Raw genomic sequence first — 19,426 nt, 5'->3', positions numbered from 1 at the left:
TGGTTGGCAAGCCTTATCATGTCGGCTCTACGGTTGGTCAGTTCAAACTGGGCAGATTGCAGTTTGCAGAGAGGAGGTTTAGCCCCGTTTGGAGCTGATATGTTAATTAAAGTGGATTTTCTGAAAATGGGACGGGCAGGATGGCAAACTCCACCTCAACAAAGCCATAAGCCCATCTGTTGGCAGAGGTGTATTTGGGCCTGATGGGGTTTTTTTATGTCGGTGTGCTCTTGTACTTCTATCCCTGTGAGAACCAGTTTGAGCCTTTTCAGAATGAGGACATATTTGAGAAGTGAGGTCATTTTGGCCCGAGGGCAGTTTTGCAAGAGTTTAAAAAGGCACGAGGATTCACACAATTCCTTGCTCTGTTAAAACTGATATGAGTCATAATTTAAAGTGCCGGTTCGTCTCGTTCTGTTCTGTTTTTTTTCAAATTGAAACGCCCACTCAGCCGTTGCAAGAAGCAGTGACGTAGGTCACCAAAGCATGCTATGAAAATCAAACCAATAAGGTTGTGAATAATGTGAATGCTAGCACTAGCTGAGTCAAAGTTAGCTGTGCTAAGATTGGAAATAACTGAAAGGGTTAGTTTGGATTTTTTTTAAATGCTATATTTAACGCTAAAACATATATTCTTTGACCAAAATTTGAATATTTGGATTTGAGTACATAAGAAACACCACTGGGAAGCTACAGAATGATATAAAACCTATAAAAAATAAGAATAATGGACCCTTTAAGACATTTGCTGTATCACAAAAATAAAGAAAGAAAAAATGTTTCTCATAAAATATATAGTGTTTGAGACTTTGGAATGAATTAATGGAGTTTAGACGGGCATTTCTGCAACATATCATTTCACGTCACACCACTATAATTACTTGATTGTTGCCACACAGCTGGTTATCTGCACTGCACTGGGCTTTTGGTCATCTTCTGTTATGAAATGGCTTGGTCTGCAGCAGGTAATGTGTGTGGGTCAATCTGCAGTAGCCTATTGACTTTTTTTCCCTTGTAGCTTTCAGCCAGCGCAGCTAAAATAAAAGTTGGTCAGTTCTGTGTGACAGTTAAAGTCGATAAAATATGAGGCACACACTTGCAGGTGGCCAACCGTTTTCTCTTGCAGCTACAGGGATATAGATGGACCATTTTTTAAATATATTTTTGCAGTATATGGTTTACTTCTTTTCGGTAAATTTGGCCATGAAAGTAATAAATCAGGTTTCATTTATTCCAAATTATTGCTTTTTTGCTCCCGTCCACTGCCCAAGGCTCATATTGCACAAACCAGAAGCATTACTTTTAAAATAACAAACCAGTCACACTTAATGATAAAAAAACAGCAAATATCATCTCACCTCGACAACCACGGCACTGCATTTTGAAGAAAAATACTTGGCTAAGTGCTAGACTACAATTTACATTAGTAGGCTCTCAATTCAAGACATATTGTTTATTCAATGCATAATGTGTCTGTCTAAATAGTAGCTTTGCCGTGGGTGTCAGGTTGAGGTGACAAAACTCCTCCAGCAGCTCGGTGATAATCACAAATAATGTAAACTGAAATTTCTATCCATGAATCACTGCTTTTGAAAAATGCATTGCCTGATCTCCTTAAGTAAGTAATAAAAAAAGAATCCAATTTTCCGGAGATAAAAATTGTGAAATCTTCACCTCTCTGGTAATACTAATACCGTGAGGGAGAGGTGAAGAGGAACATTACCGCTGACCTCTGCTCACCGAAGTTAAAGCTACAGTGGCGAGAGTTATTGTTAATGGTTGGGAGAACAATGAATCCAGTCATCGGTGGTTTCTTTCATAGGAGATGTAGAAGTGCAAAGATGTTTGTGGGGGGGCATACGCATTTGTGTGTGTGGGTGCATTTGTGGACAGCAGAACATAAATAATAGAACACAAGGGTTTTGTTATTAAAGTGGCCTTTTATTGCTTAATAGCTTTTGTTAAAGGCTTGCTTTGGATCCATTCAATATTGTTTCTTTCCATGCCTTGTTTTTGCCCCCATTTTTAGCTCGGCCAGATTTAGCTCCGTTTCATCCTCTAATCCTTCTGTTTTGTTACTGACACTGGGAGAACAGCCTGGGCTATGTGGCTCAGCCCCGCCTGTCAAAGCCTATAACATCTCTCACCAGGATCAGGTTATTGCCTGAGCTCTGTGTATCTTTATATTGAATTGCTTGTGATAGGAGGCTCTGGTGTTGTGTGTGTCTGTGTGTCTGTGTGTCTCTGTGCACATATGTTTGTGCGTGTATTTATTGCACATGGATGAGGTGGCTCTGAATGAGCGAATGGGACACACAAGAGTGGATACAACAATTGTCTTTTCTGACCTCAAATTTCAATATTGTCCCCTCGTGTCTGTTCCGCCCTCCCTCCCCACCCGCCGCCGCGTTCTCACCGCTCCGCTCCCCGTTCGTCCATCACCGCAGCGGGGGTGATAGATGGGGCGGCGGAGACGGCGGACGTTAAAGTTTGTGGGCCGTGGACGGACAGCTCGGCATGAATATCAGTGGCACGGAGTAAAGCGCTGGGAATTGGATGAGCGAGAGCGAGCGAGCGAGGGGAGGCGTCAGCACTTTCCCTCCCATGTATTTTCACTCAGCCGGATTGAGTCTTATTATCTGACCCTGCTCCTCTTCCCTCAGTGACCTAATAATATTGTTTCAGCGATCCTGTCCAGCCGCTGACCTCATGACTCCACACAGGAATCTGTTAGATGAAGAGTTTCCCAAAGAAGTCTGTTACTTTCTTAGCTTTGACTTCTTCCTTGGCCCCGGTGTGATCATATGCACTAGCAGGGATATTAATTTTGTACTGTATCTAAATGTCACTATAATTAGCTATATAGCCGTATCTAATGATGTTTATTAGTCTGATGACGATTTGATCTAATATAAGACCCTCTCACGCTCGCCCAGTAAGCCTCTTCATGTTGTACTTCACCTAGACAAAGATCTGTATGAAACCTCTTCAACAAGAGCTCATCCGATTGGTCGCCAGTGTTTGTTTGTTATTAACGGCGGAATCAAAGTCGCAATATCGGTGAATTAACATGGTTATGTAGGAGCTTGTTAGGCAGCTGAGGTAAATGGGGGAGATTTGGGAAATAATCCCTCCCCAATCTGGTCACCACAGCTGGTTGTCTCAAGCCTCTCCATCCATCCTGACAAACACACACACACACACACACACACACACACACACACACACACACGCACCAGCTCTGAACTCCATGTTGCTGCCAACATGCATAGGGACACAGAGATGGGGATTGAAAGGGAACAGCAAAGAGTGTGTTGGTGTGTTTAATTGGGTTTTTCCAAATCCGTCTTAACCCCGATACATGTCCTTCCTTGTCCATGTCCACATGCTCCGGCATCAGTTCGCCCCAAAGCACGGCAACTTGAGAATCTCTCCTTGCAAACTTGCCAGCAGTGGGACAAGGTTCGCGTCCCTATTCAGACTTCATTGCTATCGCAGACTTTTGAAGAAAGTGCTGCTGATGGGGATTAACCAACCATCTTTTAAAAAGTCCACCTTATCTCTGTTTGCTACTGTTATTTTAGTGACGCCTTTAATTGTCATTTCTGGTTACTGGTAATGCATGCTCTCAGTGCGCAGCTGCCTGTTAAATCTCCTTCTCCTGTGGTCGACTGGGAGCCAGATTGGCCGGGGGAAAAAAAAAAACATGTTGACCTTGTCTACAGATTTAGAACACAGAAGCATCACTGATATGGCAGCTGTACTGTGGCAGGCAACAGAAGCCGGGGCTCCAATCAGATCATCAGGTCAGATGGCTGTAGTTAAAGCCGAGGCTCAGAGTGTGGATGTAATACTCTCCAGCTCAATGCACAAAAATAATTTTGCGGGCCTTTGTCGAGAGCCCTCAGTAGTCTTGAAGGTTTGCTAAGGCCCCTGCTGGACCTGCGGCATCGTAGGTGATCCTGACCGACTTCACTGTCTTTCAGAGGCTGTAGCAGGCTCTGGAGTGAAGGTACTGGTATCATATAAAGGAGGCTAAACAGCGAGGAAGGAGGCTAAATAATGCTCCGAAATTTTTAAGGAATGAAGCCAAGGCAAGGCCATTTTCAAAGGGGTCCCTTGACCTCTGATGTGTGAATGAAAATGGGTTCCAATGGTACACCCAAGTCTCTCCGTTATGGACATGCAGTTTTTTGTATGCAGTATAAAATGTGTTATTTTTGCCTACTCCAAAGATGGTGTGTTTGAATATTTCTGCATACTGGAATTGCATAAACTGGATATCACTGTAAAGCTGAGACTATTGTGGATCCAATAAGCCCAATTGTATCAATGTGTGATCATGTTAGTCCCCATAGTAGCCATTTCATTGTAGTGAGACCATTTTTTGAAATTTGACCTCACTGTATAAAATTACCTGTGGTGACCTCTAGGATAATCACAGGCTTGTAAAACTTTACAACAACAAACCAGAGACCTAGGGCATGTACATATGTACATATATTGACAATAAGGGGGTTTCTGAGCAGTTTCCAGAACAGAAGTGCTCGCCATCCAATCGCTGAAAAATGCAATTCTTGCAAAAATCTCCAAATGTCAAAAGTTTTTGATCCCAAATCACAGCATGGCTTTTTCTATGGTGTTCCTCAAGGTCTTGGTGTATTAATGTGGTATTTTGGAAGGTTTTTTGATCATTTTGATCAATTCCCAAGTGGTGACATTTAGCACCAAATCTGTGTAACAAATGGCATCAACCCCAAATTGCTGAAAAACCTATTAAACATATGTGAACGTGGGAATGGCCATCATATACTTTGATTGTAATGTTCTAAGCCCTTATACACTTTCACAATTTATTTTAATTAATTAATTAATTAATTAATTAATGTTTATTTCTGATTTATGACTAGAACAACTTGACACAGTGCTGAGCTGCATCTCAAATTAATCTTCAGGTTCCCAGCTTTGTGACATGTACTGTTGACCTGCTATATTCCCCTTAACACCGCCTGTACCCCCTAAAAAATACAACAACGGGTCTAAGTGGGTCTCTAAGGGTTAACTACTTCCTAAGAAATGTGGGCGCTAAACTAGTTAAATCCTCTTCTTGGTGTGGATCACATATTGGGCGTTGAATATCTCCGCCTGTCTAAACTGTTAGCCGCTGACTCCAAGCTGTCATGTTCATTTTGTAATTAAGCATTTTTTCTTTATTTTGACAAGTGACAGAATCCAAGCTGCCGCATTGCTAATGGCGATCCGAGTGATTTAAGCACGCCTCCCACACCATGCACCTTCCACACACACAAATGCTGTACATAGTACACCCATAGGCAGACGTAGGAACTCAAACACACACAAAAAATATTGCATGCCGTCTCACTCCTACTCCACTTTTCTGAATCAATCTCCTGGACATGACCCTATCTTTGCCTCTTCCACGCATTGTGTTGCTTTCCACCGTAGTGCTTATTGCTTTCTTTGATTAATCTTCCTCCTCGCTTTCCCTGCCGCACTGGTCTGAGTCAGTAGACTTCCTGTTGGTTTTCAAAACAACTCTTCATGTCAGCCTTCCTTCCTCCCGTTTCCCCCCCTTCCCCTGCTCCTCCCTCGTCTTCTATTCATCACTCCGCAGCCCATTTTACAGTATCTTTCTGTCTCCTTCCTCCATCCGTTTCTTTCGCTCCATTACCTTGCTCGTTCCTGTCCCCTTCATCTCACCCTCTGCCTGTCCAACCTCCTGACATGAATTCTTCTTACCCTCTTACTGTATTTCCCTCCTCTTCCCTGCTTTTCCCCTCTCGCCATTCATCTTCAGGTCCTCTGTCCATCTCCCTCCCTCCCTCTCCACCTCTCTGTCAGGCCCCAGCTCTCTCTCTCTCCCTCCTCTCCCTTCGTCTGGCAGTGGAGCGGCTCCACTCTTGCTGACAGTGCTGTTTGTGTGAACTGAGTGCTGAGCTTCACAGCCCCCTCGCCTCCCATTGCTCCCCCCTCTCCCCCCTCTCCTCGCTGCCGCTTCTCCTCCTCATCCTCTACCTCCCTCCCTCCTTTCCTCCTGCCTCCCACCTACATACCCCTCCAGGCGGGGGAATTAACCTTCCAGCCCTGGGCTGCTGGGCTTAATGACTGTCTGTGGGGCCAGCTCCGACTACACAACCCAGCTGCTAACATCTGGGCCACACACACACACACACTCACACCGCCTATACACGTACACACAGAACTATACTGGACACTGTCACTGTGCAGCAGGCACAACATACGGCTCCAGTCCTTGAATATTGTGCCACTATACTGTGTGTCGTTATCATTCCGTCTTTATTGCCTGCTGCTGCACAAAATGTGGGAGTTTCTTAGCACCACTCTCGCAGACAGCGGTTGGTCTGTCGTTACTGCATGGCTGACCCATAGTGGAACAACAGATGCAGCAGTGTAACTGCTTTCGTGTTTATACAGAGCAAATCGCTTGTACGTATAGTCAACACGGAGCCAAGCGTGGACTATCAGCAGATCAAATGAAAAATACATGCACATGGAAAATAAACATGACCTTTAAGTTGTCTTGCTAGAAGAGCTTTCAGTATGTTCCACTGAGCAAATGGTGGTATTCTCCAGCCACCATTCAGTTGGAAGTATATAATTGACAAAAGGGGAGGTGGAGGGTGGGGGGGGCAATATTCAGAAAAAAAAAAATCAAATATCCCACTATTGAAAGTGAATTCTTTGGCCTGTCTCCGTCTCCATCTCCGCAGCGGAGCAGATCACCCCAGGAGTATTCCGTATAGGAAATACAGTTATGTGGATACTCTCTATTCCATTCATTATGTATGAGCATAAATGTTACAAACTAGCAGCTCTGAAGACATCCATGTTGCATCTGTATCTTTTGAGGGCTGCACTGCTCCTTCCAACCCGGCACAGTGAAATGCTAAATAATGGGATCCATGAATACTCCGCAGAGAGGCAGAATAGAAAGAAACTAAAGGCATGTTCCTCCGCTCTTATTACCGGCTCGCTGCAACTTTATTACGCTTTTATAGTTATTTATTCAATTCTGCTGAAACAAGAGGTCCAACAACTTTTTTAAATGGTCATTTTGTTACTGCGTGGCCTGAAACGTATTAAAAAATGCTCTGAATCCTTGAGGAGGAGCCATGACATTGTTATTGTTTTTCTTTCCTCCAGGTTCAGGTGACCCCCTTGTAACCGCCGCCACCAACATTTCTCATATGCACACCTTCCTTCACTCTTCAGTCTCCGCTACTGCCTCTCTCCCTCTCTTCATCTGTTTGCCTCTGTCTTAGACTAAGGAGCGAGAGAAGGGGGAGTCCCATTGGCATTCTTTAACATCTCCGTCGCTCACTGGAGTTCAGAGAGCCATCTGTAGATCAGGAAGACGAAAAGACGCTGCTGAGCCTCGGCGTCACTCAACAGGTAAGCACAGCTCTCTTTCTCTCATGCAAATCCACACACCTATTCAAAAGATCCCCGGCTTTTTTTTCAAAAAGGAGGTACCCCCTCCTCTCTGTGTGTCTGCCTGCCTATCTGCCTCACTCTCTGTCTCTCTGTGCACCCTAGGCAGGCAGATGTGCTTGAGTTGGTGGAGGTTGAAAGAAGGTTTTTGCCTCTCTGTCTCTTAACTTTTTTTTCCTGGGGAGAGCAGGTGTGTTGAGTGTGTGTAGCGAAGTCAGAGTAATCCAGTGAACTTGAACACTTTGAGCTGACGGGAGTGGAGACAAAGCACACAAACACCTAACTTCTACTGGACTTGTCAAGCTGCTGAACCGCCGGACCGAGCCGATACTGTATGATTTAGCCTGTCTATCCTCGAGGCTGCTAAGGGTCTATTCTGTCTGTGTTTAGCACATCCAGCTAGGTCTTAATCATACTGCTTAAAGAACGCCTAGTCTTAATGCACAATCAGTGATTCGGTTGCGATTAGATTATGTTGATAATCTAATCTGCATCTTTTAGAAACCCTCTTTATCAGCAGTGCAGTGTTAAAGCAGCGACGGTTCACAATGCAGCTTCTATAAGCTACAATAATTGGAGCCTCGGGCAACTGGTGAGATTGGTAAGAAGTTAGGTTGGTATTAAGATGTAGGACCACATCTGAATTGGATGGCTTGCACAGGGGTTGAAACTTCATTTTCTGCACATTGACTGATTTCATGGGGTTTCACGTTAAAATTGGTCTAGGATTGAGTGTATTGAGTCGTTTGATGATGATATGAAAGACGCCATTAAAAATCTACCTGTCGGGGTCACGCTGAATGGTTCAGCTACTTCTAATGCCCTTGCGGGGAGAGTGGCAGCCCTGTCTCTGAAAGCGAATCAAATTTCAAATCAAACTTTCTAATTTGCATTTGTAAGAAGCCGGCGAAGAACAAGGTCAAAAAAGAATGTAGCAATGAGTGCTGCTGTAGTAAAATATGGGTCTTTCTTGTATTTGAAGACAAATTAAATTGGATAAACTGGTATTTATCTAATGTTACATTTTAAGCAAGCGTTAAATGACATATCACAGTTATTCCACAAGTGCAACGCCATCCCACATTTTTCATACAAAGAAAACAAACGTATCAGCAAATTAACATTCTTGCAACTGGCTGTATTTTTGAAGCAATTAAGGGCGGTTGTTTGACTAGCTAATGGAAATGTGGGGGGGGGTCAGGCAGGCTGGATCTGAGTCCCAATGAAACTGGTGACTCATGAGGCCAGCAGCAACCTTTCTGTGTTGGCCAAACATTTCTCTTCCTAAGGGAATACCTGCTGTACCCTGAGCTCTCAATCCCAAAGGAAGAGATGCAGTTCTGGCTGTTTTCATTGTACTGTAGACATATATATGAAGATACTTCTCATCAAGAGATGGATAACTGTAAATTGCTATGCATATGTGAAGAAATGTCAACGTTAGGCAGGATATAATGATTGTGTTTACCTACACAAGGTTAAAAGAGACAGAGGGATAGAGAAGACGGGCACTTTTACGCTTCTATTCATTGAAGAGTAATTGCCCATGTGTGTTCGAAGAGTATACTGGGGGCTTCGAAATGCACAAATGTTTTGAGAGCGAAAAAAAAAATAATTGAGTGTGAGTTAATTCTTATCAAAGCCTGTTGGAGTGCAACTAATCGACTGAGGGGAGATGCGTCAAAGAGCTGTTGCCTTCAATTCATTTTGTCTATTCAGATGAGAAAATATTTAGTTTTCAATTAAGTAAATCACTATTATTTGTTCCACTCCTGCAGCAGATAAATTGAAGTGATTACAAACTGACTTAAAATCCACCGAGGGCTCCTCCAGGTCAAATAAGGAAGAGTATTGGATGCCATGGGCACAGACCCACAGCACGGCCTACAGACTTAATTCCAAACTGTCCCCGATCCATTCAGAACAAGAGCATGGCGTGATCCTGACATCTACTTGCATGCATCCATGGGAAATTACCTGCCAAAAAACAAATACACAGTTGTAATTGAAAGGACCAGGCCAGATGCATTCTTTAATGGAGCAGTGTGTAACATTTCAGGGGATCTATTAGCAGAAATGGAATATAATATAAATAACTGTTTTCATTAGTATATTATCACCTGAAACATAAGAATCGTTGTGTTTTCGTTAGCTTAGAATGAGCCCTTCATATCTACATAGGGAGCGGGTCCTCTTCACGGAGTCCGACATGTTTCTACAGTAGCCCAGAATGGACAAACCAAACACTGACTCTAGAGAAAGTTTTTACGTTACCTGAAGGCCACCGTAGTTCTCCGACATGCTTTTGAAACTGCAGTACAATTGCGTTATTATGGTAAGAATGACCTCTAAGCAAGGCGAATGGCGTTGCCACAGTTTTGCACTTGGCGGCTCACGTTACCTCTTAGAAAGGGAGGAATGAGCGGATGGATACTCAGTTGGTTGCAATCTGCAACCACACCAATAGATGCCGCCAAATCCTACACACTGTACCTTTAACCCAGTGTGGGGTCTGTGGCACTCTGCCAGGGGGTCCGTGAAACGTTTTCAGATTCATTCATTTAAAAGGCCAGTGTGTAGCATTAAGGGGGATCTATTGGCAGAAGTTGAATATAATATTAATAAGTATGTCTTTTTAGTGTCATCTGAAAATCGTTGAGAAAGGATCGTCGTGTTTTCGTTACGTTAGAATGAGCCGTTTAAAATTACATAGGGAGCGGGTCCTCTTCACGAAGTCGGCCGCCATGTTTCTACACTAGTCCAGAACAGCCAAACATTTGTGTTTTTGCGTTGGCCACTGTAGTTCTCCTACACACTTGGCACGCTTGCCGCCAAATCTTGCAAACATTATTCCCATTGCAAATATAATATGCTGCTGTTATGGTTGGGCAACTGAAGCTCTTGACAAATGTTAGGGAAGTGGACAAGACACCAGCATTACAACATACTATAACTATATGTACAGTAGGAGACACTGTCATCTCCTGCAATGACGCTAATTATAGGACACTCTCTATTCACTACATGCTTTATATCATTTGCATTATTGATGTTTTTCACATCATGTAGCAATTTATATACCCTTTGAAGGCATTTTCTGCTTTCCATGCAGCCATCAGTTTCCATTGATTTAAGTGCTGTGTAAAAATCAACTTGAAGAGACTTGAAATGTATCTATTTGATACCATATCTGCTCTGTTCCACACTACCTCAGCTGATCCTGAATTAAGCCAGACGAAATGCCAAAAACAGCCACAGAGGTCTTCATAACAACTAATCATATTCAAATGTACAGTTCTAAGGGTGCTCTCCTTGTGACTCATCAGGAGACTAAAACTACAGTAGATGAACAAACTAAGCCAAAGTTTCTCAGCATTTACGTCCCATCTAAAACACGAATGACCGACACCATGCTTTTAACCTGCCCTGTGGCTTTTTAAGGTTGTTTATGTTTTTATTGCACGCAAATGCAGGTTTGATGGATTGATGTATTGGTTTGTTCTGGTAAGTCTGCTGTAATGGTGTTAAGCTTGTGAGACTTGGGGGTCAGATATTAATGTGAAAAGTAATATTATTGCCAACACAATGTATGTTCTTCAGAAAATTAAACCTTGAACATAAACAAGACTGGTAAACACAAACACTAAAGGGTTCTTATTCTACACTGCTGGACTTGATACCGATGCCTCTTAAAAGCCATTGCCTGCTATATTCTTTCAAAGTGATGTTGTGTATATCTCATTAAGTTGTTGTTTTTTCTATAGTGGTTCCAGATTGCCGAAGGTCAGGTGTCAGCGGTGAAATGGACTTCTTTTCAGCATGGATTGTGTCTCCTTCAGCTCTACCCTTTCTCTGTCTCATCTGGGGTAAGAGAATCAAATGTCACCACGGAGCTATCATTACAGTGGCAACTGTGGCCTTTTCAAGTCCCATCCGTGTCCAGGCCATTCAGCTGAGCAGTCTGAACCTTGACGTTATTGAAGCCTTTTAATAAGTTTTCACTGTAATATAATAGCTACGTTATGTTTGTGTATGGGTAGGTTCCTCAAGTCGCACAGGTTTACAGTGATGTACTTACTATGAATGTAAGTCAGTTAAACTAACCAGGTTAATCTTATACTTATCTCTTAATCTTGTCTAAGATACAACAGTTACTGCAGTACCAATGGGCTTACTGTGGCATCTATATATGTTTCACCTTTCACTTTTGCTTTTTCACCATCTGAGCAAATTAGACATCAGCTATCGAATTGGTGGTGAACAAGACCAACTATAAAAAGGGATAGTTTGGGTGTTTTGAAGTGGGGTTGTATGAGGTATTTATCTATAGTAGATGTTTTTACTTATAGTAGATGACGGTCGGCACGCCCCCCAGCTTGGAGAAACAGACAGGGGCACCGGCACCAGAGCAAAGCAATACAGTGCTGAGGACTGGATTAGCAGAAAAATGTATTGTAGCCGCTTAAGTGTACGCTATATTTAGAATATTTTCACCACTTTATCTTACCGTCACACAGCCCTTCCTTTCCGACGGGAACTGAACTGAAAGTGAAACTTATCGATGCTCTCTCCAAAGCCAACAGGCTCAGATGACAAAAACAGTATACATACAGTTCAGTTTGCCGTCGGGAAATATTCTAAATATAGCGTACACTTAAACGGATATCAATTTTTTTTAGGTGAGCCTTTCTTTTAGGTGGCTAAAATAAATTTTTCTGCCATCCTCATCCACAGCACTGTATCTCTTTGCTCCGGTGTCGGTACTCGATGCTGGGGCTGGTGCCGACCGTCATCTACTATAAGTAATACACCTACTATGGATAAGTACCTCAAACAACTCCACTTCAAAACACCCGAACTATCCCTTTAACATCATAATTGTTACCTTCTTCTGTTTTTATTGCTTTTTAAAATAGGAAACCAGCAGCTGCATCTTTTTTTGCGCTCTTTTGCTGTGAAATTCCATTCTTCCTATGATCTCAGGTAGAAAAAACACATTTTGTTAACCGACTAATTCATGGTAACAGGGGGAACTCTGTCTCAGGGTATTAGTGTTTTATGCAAATAGCTTAATCCGAATACTGCCTAAACTGTACTGTAGTATGGCCAGGAGTTACACCATGTGACCACAGTGACTTTTTTACCAGGCCTGTTGTTTAGCTCAAGGTAAATCTGTACAATGTGAGCATTATGGTGCCGTGCATGTTATCCTTGGCAGTTTCTATGCACTGTGTATGTCCCTCCTAATCTAACCTCCAGCATTGACTCGTTTATACAGCAAATAAACAACACCAACTGCTACTGGGTATTATGTGCACAGTATTTTCTGACTAGTTTCCATGGTGATTGGTACAATGGCTTCCAGTTCATGGGCTAAACATAACCCTAAGTGATCTGACGATATAGGGGACAACATGATCTTAATCATATAGTGCTACCTTATGATGGGAGAGGAAGATTTAGCTGTAAACAAACATTTACACCAACAGATAATACTAGTATATAGGTGTATGAGGTGCATGATGTAGCTAGAGAAGTTGTGAAATATTGTCTGGAAAGAACTTGCTACTCTTGTACAAAATATGGACAAATATGGATAATATCTTAGAAAATGTAATGTAGAATCAGGGTTGAGAAATTGCATGCTTATATAATTGTAGACATTCGCTCTTGAATAAAGAATGGAAATCAATATTTCACAGCAGACATTTTGACAGGTCATAGCAGGAAAGCCCAGGTATAATTAATAACATTAATTAATGATCACGGCTGCGTTCCATTTGGGTGCTGCAGTTCCAGCACCCTGGTGGTATTGTGGTATGTTTGCTTACTTGCATGCAGTCAGTCAGTTCATTCAAATAAGGTCTGCTTGTAGTAATTAATATTCCTATATCAACAAATAAAGGGCACGCTTGCAGTGACAAACTCACAGCGAATTACAACCCGTCTCTGAAATTCCCCAAAATAATCAAACTGAAAGTTAAGCTCAACACTGTGGTCACAAGTGGCCGAATACAGGATAATAGCCATTGACGATAATGGAACATTGAATTCCCCTTCATTTCAACTGACTCAGTTGGTTTAAAGACTTAAACATCATCATTAGGCTGCCTGGCTGGGAGAGAAGAGTGGTGGAGTGGGACCACAAGCTTTAAACACCAAAACATGGTGAGGTATTAACTTGTTGTTACTATTGTGAGAAAACGATAGAAATGTTTATCTGTGACATGAAATGTAGGGTAACGGTAGCACCAACAGAACAGAGCCGTTAAGTCAGTAAACTGGCTCAGTAATACCAGATGCACAGCAATGTCTAAAGCAAGCTACCAAAAGCTAACTTACTGTAACACCAAATGAGTTTGTGGTATTAATTCAGGAAATGATAATAATGTTCTTTAGCTCTTGGTTCACTCCGCTTCTGTTGAACAACTGTACAGAATATCATGGGAGTCGAAGCTTTGATGGAAGTTTATGCAGCATTCTTCTCAACTTACATGCAACATATAACATATTCCTTTATAAGTCCCACAGTGGGGAAAATTGCAATCAGGCTAGCAACAGAAACGGCACTCCTCACTAAAAACAAGCCCCCAGGAAGAGCACCGGGCTTTGAAGCAAATTAGGCCAAACCATGTAATTACAACTTCCGTATCCGTTATGTGATGCCATTGGGCTCAAAAAGAGTTTTTCCCATAGACTTTCATTGGGAAAGAGTCTGCAAATCAGCGGATCATTTTATTTTATAATTTATATTTGTTTATTTGAGGTGAATCAACTTCCTAGTATGAACACTTGAATAGCCCTTATTTAAATCATTCGGTCCTAAAAGTTGTAAAATGCACTAATAGCCGAATCCACAGTTATTTTCCTTCCCACGTTCATGTGAATGAGCCCGAGACTGAGCAGTTGGGAGGCGGGGTTAGGGACAGTGTTTGGGATTTTGCGGCATCTAATGGTGTGGATGCAGATTTGCAACCAACTGAGTACCCCTCCACTCACTCCTCCCTTTCCAAGACTGCGGTGGCGTGAGCCGCTGAGTGCAAAACCGTGGTAACGCCGTTTCACCTCGCTCAGAGGCCATTCTTACCATAATAACACGACCTAAGGAGCAACCGAAGTCAGACGGCGGCTGGCGGTACCGCGGGTTTGCACTCTGCGGCTCACGTTACCGCAGTTTCACAAGCGTGTAGAAGAACTACAGCGGCCTTCAGGTGACTTAAAAACGTCAACTCCCTATGTAGATATGAAGGGCTCATTCTAAGCAAACACGTTTCTTAGTTTCATGTGATTATACACAAATGAAAACATAGTTATGAATATTGTATGCCATTTCTGCTAATGGATCCCCCTAAATGTTACACACTGTTATTTTAAAGGAAGGAAACGCTAGTGCGCTTGCTCTATGGGTCCCATGGATACGGTAGATTCGGGTAATTTTTATACTCGGAAGTTAAACTTTTTTTGTTTCATGCGTCACTGAGCAACTTTCATAGGAATGAATAAGGCCCTGCCTCCAACGATGTATCCAGTTCTCTTATATCAATGACTAAAAACTCTTCTTCTCCCCTATTTTTTAACTCTTTCTTCAGTTTCTCAACTACAGCAAGCGACCTAGGTCACAGAGAGCATGTCTCACACTATTATTTCCCATTTACTATCTTACACTACGAAGTACTGTAGGCTAAAGCTTTAGTGGCAAAACCCCTGAATGTAATAAACAGAGCAAGGGTTCCATCTATTGCTCATGAATTCATCTCGTAAAAAGAAAATTGTGCTATTTCTTAATCTAAAAGTTACATGCTCAAACTTTAGGACATGAGACGTCTTATCACTACATTTTGATATGGTATTTAGTATTTCTATATCTCAGAATAATGCAGTATAACTATCTCAGAAGCCTCTGTAGATCGCTGTTGAGTATTCATTTATGTAAACTGTATGCAAATGTGCCCCTGTGTTTGGTTGTTTGTATGCATCCTCCGTAATGGCCAATCTTGCCCTTCATATTTGACGTGAGGTGACTGGTTCAGCCTTGATCTGAGAGCTCTGCCTCTCACTCATGTTGTCAGATGCAACAGAGCATGCACTTCACAAACAACTTGGTCATTGCTTCAATGAAGGTCAAGATTCAAACAGCCCGGCGGAATCAGGCTGGCTGCTCTGTGGGGGCATTGTTTAAACGGGAGTCACGCTTAGATATTAGGCATTAATTGGAGTATGCAGCTCCGTTTGGCTCCTTGAACTGAATTTATTCATAAACCTTATGTATGATAATCCTAGCCCCAGTGTTAGAGGCTCATGGGTGGCCTGTTTTAAGGTTACCTTTCTGACTCAAGTGCACTGCACCACAGAATGTCACCTAAGAGCCAGGCTGAAGGATGGCCAACCCCACCTATGACAAACAAGGGGGATTAAAGTGATAATCATTACTCTTCCCAGGAGGAATTAGCTAGTGGGACATCGACATTGAAGAAAAACCGCAGGTGAACGAGGTCTCTGATACCCCGTGCTTTTCCCCTCCTCCCGATACCCTATCTGCATGGCCGAGGGGGGATTTAATTCGCAGTAATTACTTTATTGACTCATTTTCAGGGCCGTATCACTGCAGTTTCCCATCAATAAAACATATGCCAGGATGAATAATGTGGCCAGACACAATGGGGTGCCTTCTCAGACAAAAGACCACATGACTGCATCCCTGTGGTGTATGCTTATGTCATGCTCCCTCTAGCCCTTTTTACTTCCTCCACAACACTCTTCTTCACACATACCCAGCCCTTGTTCTTCTCCACTTCTTTACATTAAATCCCATCACATCCCTTCCCTGCTCTACCATCCCACTCCTCCTCCTCCTCCTCCTCTTTTTATGTCTCCAGGCACGCAGGCCCAGCAGGCCTTCAGGTCTGAGCCCAGGAACCTCACTGTGCGGATGGGAGCCACAGCTGTGCTGAGGTGTGAGGTGCTGCGGGCCTCAGGGACTGTGCAGTGGGTGAAAGATGGCCTCCTCCTGGGACCACAGAGAAGCCTGCCAGGCTTTCCACGCTACAGCATGATTGGAAACCCCAAGAGAGGTAAACAGGGGATACTCACGGAATAAGGTCTGTGTGGCCTATTGGGCTTTGATGGACCTATCCAAGCTAAATAAATGAACTTGTGTGATAAAAAGCACCACTAAAACAACGGAAGAGTTAGTCTTCAGTTTATGGGTTTGGCAAAGAATAGAAAATCTCAGAAGATACAGTCGAGTGGAATAAAATGACACTGGTCAAGGTAAAGCTGAGCTGTGTGGGTTGTAACATGATGTTAGATGTGGAGAGGGAATATGAAAGTGTGATGTGCCAAAGATATAACCTTAACAAGCTGTCGGTATTAGATTGATACTTACTTTGTTATGTTCTTGTGACATATAGCTCATATAGTCTTAATTATGAATTGCTGCTGTCAGCTCAGGAAGCAGTACAGCTTGATGTTGGCTCAAAGTAAATGAGATGATGTTGTTGCTATGGCTTCAAAGTGCTGTAATAAAGTAACACCGACATTACGGGAACCTTATGGCACACTGGCTCTCTGTACAGGGAGCATCTGGGAGAGAGGAGGTGATGTGATTGTCAACAGCCTCTCACACATCGCCCTCACTGTCACTCACATGTTAAGACCCCCCCGCCCCAAAAAAAAAAAATTGTCAGCAAATCAGTGAAATGTGTCAGGGAATAAAGTGTGTTGCGGAATCTGCAACACAGTCTATAAAAAGTAATAGCCAATTAGAAGGCAATCCCGAGTAAGAGAAGAGCATCTGTTCCTGATCAGCCAGCAACTAGACAAGCCGCACTTCACTGTTGCGCAGTGTGGGAGACCGCCAGCAACACATAAACACTGCATAGATGCCCATCCACACATTGTCCATGCTTTATTGACGCCTAGAGTTTTCATAAAAACCAACGTATTATAAACACTTTGTCAACTAATTGGTTGTCTGTGAGCAAATTACAGTAAGCACTACAGCAGCTACCTCAACAACAAAAATATGAATGTACACACATGAATGCAAGGACCACAAACACACACACACAAGCTGTCAAACATACACTCATGAATAAACTACCCATCAGCGCAGGTACAATTTACCAGGAAAAGAAACTGCAGACTGATGTATGCAATCACTTTACACGGCACAGAAAGAGCTAAATCATTTAAGATGGCACTTGACTGCTCTTGATACTCCACCAGTTTTCACTGATTGTCACCATCAGTGATGTTTATTGACGCTTAAAAAAGCCTGAAATCACACATTCACAAAAACAGGAGAGGCCGGCGTTGATTTCAACATATACTTACAGTCGATGTAGCACCCTTAGTTTCCCCCAAGCGGAAGCAATAATGTAAATGCGTATGGATCTGAGCCATGCATTTGTTCGCAACAATGTGCACTCTAAAGACAAACACACAAAAGAACAGATGAAACGGCTTGTTCAAGGCACCAAAGCATTAAGTGAGTTTTTCTTAATTTGCTTTCAATGATTGGTCCACAAGGTGTAATTTGATTATAGTACATGGCATGCAGCCAGTCAATCAGGTGAAATTTAATTACGAATGAACACCCGTGTTCACACGACATCACATGTACTGAAAGTGTTGCATATATTTTTTTGTCACCTAACTAATATCAAGCATTTTCTAAAGTGGAAAACCATAGTCACACGTGAATATTATCACTGTTTTTATTATCACTTTGCAAATGAAGTTGTTTAAAGCTTCAGTAGGCAGAACGTTTTTGGCTTCATTGGGCAAAAATAATAACCTTTCAGCAATATTGTAATTCAAGTGCTCTGAGACAAAACTAGACTTCATCATGTCTCATGCACTACTGTCAGGATATAGCGACTGTTTTATAAAAATAACTTAAATCATATTTGCTCCAATTCCACCCGCTGCAGCTTGAATCAAGTTGAATGAAACTTGTAGGCAGGTTGACCAAACATTTACTCCAAAGTATGTAGTACTAAAACAGTGCCATAAAAACATGGTTCACACTCGTCACATTGTATGAATACTTCTTGTTTTAGAAATAAAACATAGTGCGTACTTTATGTTGAATCAGTTTGTACCAGAGTCGTATTAAACACATGCCAATATATAAGCTTTCTGAATAGAGTGGTGCAGAATTAAGTCCTAAAACCCGGAAATGAGTTAGCATTTTAGCACTTCCGGTTTTCTCGTCTGGAAGTTCTTTGAATGGGTTTTTAGTTAGATGCCTGAAATAATTGGCTGGTAAATAAGTGGTTAACACAACATTTCGACAACATAAAATACATCAATAAATACCCCACTTGTGAACTTTGAAGCCTTTACGTGTCTTCAAAAAGGCAGTTGCCAACAAGTGACTAAATGAGACTACTAAACGTCATCACGCAGTACACTAGTCTGCCTTTAGCTTAGTGGTGGTGACGTAAAGTCATGCGACCGTGGTGTAGTTTGTTTATAGCCTAACGTTAGCTTTTTACTTATGGCGATTGCATTTACACTTTAAAAATCATAAAAGTGGTGTTCATTTGTGGAGATTATCTTGCTGAACAAAACATGTAAGTATCATAAACATTTGTTTGCCACAAATTTGTAATAATCTAAAACTCATTGGAAAACTCCCATTGGCTTTTTGTCGAGGGAACCTGTCCGATTCTAACTTCCGGGTTTGGCCCACAAAAATACGTCATCCCTGCACCACTCTATGGATGATCAGCCTCGTGAAATTGTATCATATTTTCTGTAACATACTGCCTGATTTTCAAATTACAAAACAAAAATAGCAAGTGAGAGGAACTATATTCTTTATACTCGGCCTTCTGAATGATGCAAAAAAGGTTCTCTGAATGAAGATCAACAATTGATACTTAGTTTTCTCCTTCCCTTTCCTTGCCCATTGGGACTGTACTTTCCCAATTACGTAAAAAATATG

The 19,426-nt window shown here is 42.2% G+C and overlaps 1 protein-coding gene across 3 annotated transcripts in view; it reads left to right on the top strand.

The window, feature by feature from the left end:
- Nucleotides 1-7,147: 7,147 nt before the first annotated feature.
- The window catches only part of nphs1 (NPHS1 adhesion molecule, nephrin), a 49,439-nt gene continuing 37,160 nt past the window's right edge, over nucleotides 7,148-19,426 (top strand). For 2 of the 3 annotated variants that reach the window (XM_074654020.1, XM_074654019.1), the window contains exons 1-3: nucleotides 7,148-7,434; nucleotides 11,247-11,339; nucleotides 16,350-16,544. In XM_074654020.1, coding sequence (XP_074510121.1) covers nucleotides 11,276-11,339; nucleotides 16,350-16,544 — 259 coding nt within the window. In that variant the 5' untranslated portion in view covers nucleotides 7,148-7,434; nucleotides 11,247-11,275. The remainder of the gene's footprint in view (nucleotides 7,435-11,246; nucleotides 11,340-16,349; nucleotides 16,545-19,426) is intronic. The other variant, XM_074654021.1, reaches the window with a different exon arrangement.

This window comes from Sebastes fasciatus, chromosome 12 (genome assembly GCF_043250625.1).
Source record: "Sebastes fasciatus isolate fSebFas1 chromosome 12, fSebFas1.pri, whole genome shotgun sequence".
NCBI lineage: Eukaryota > Metazoa > Chordata > Actinopteri > Perciformes > Sebastidae > Sebastes > Sebastes fasciatus.
This window is presented reverse-complemented; position numbering and strand designations above follow the sequence as displayed.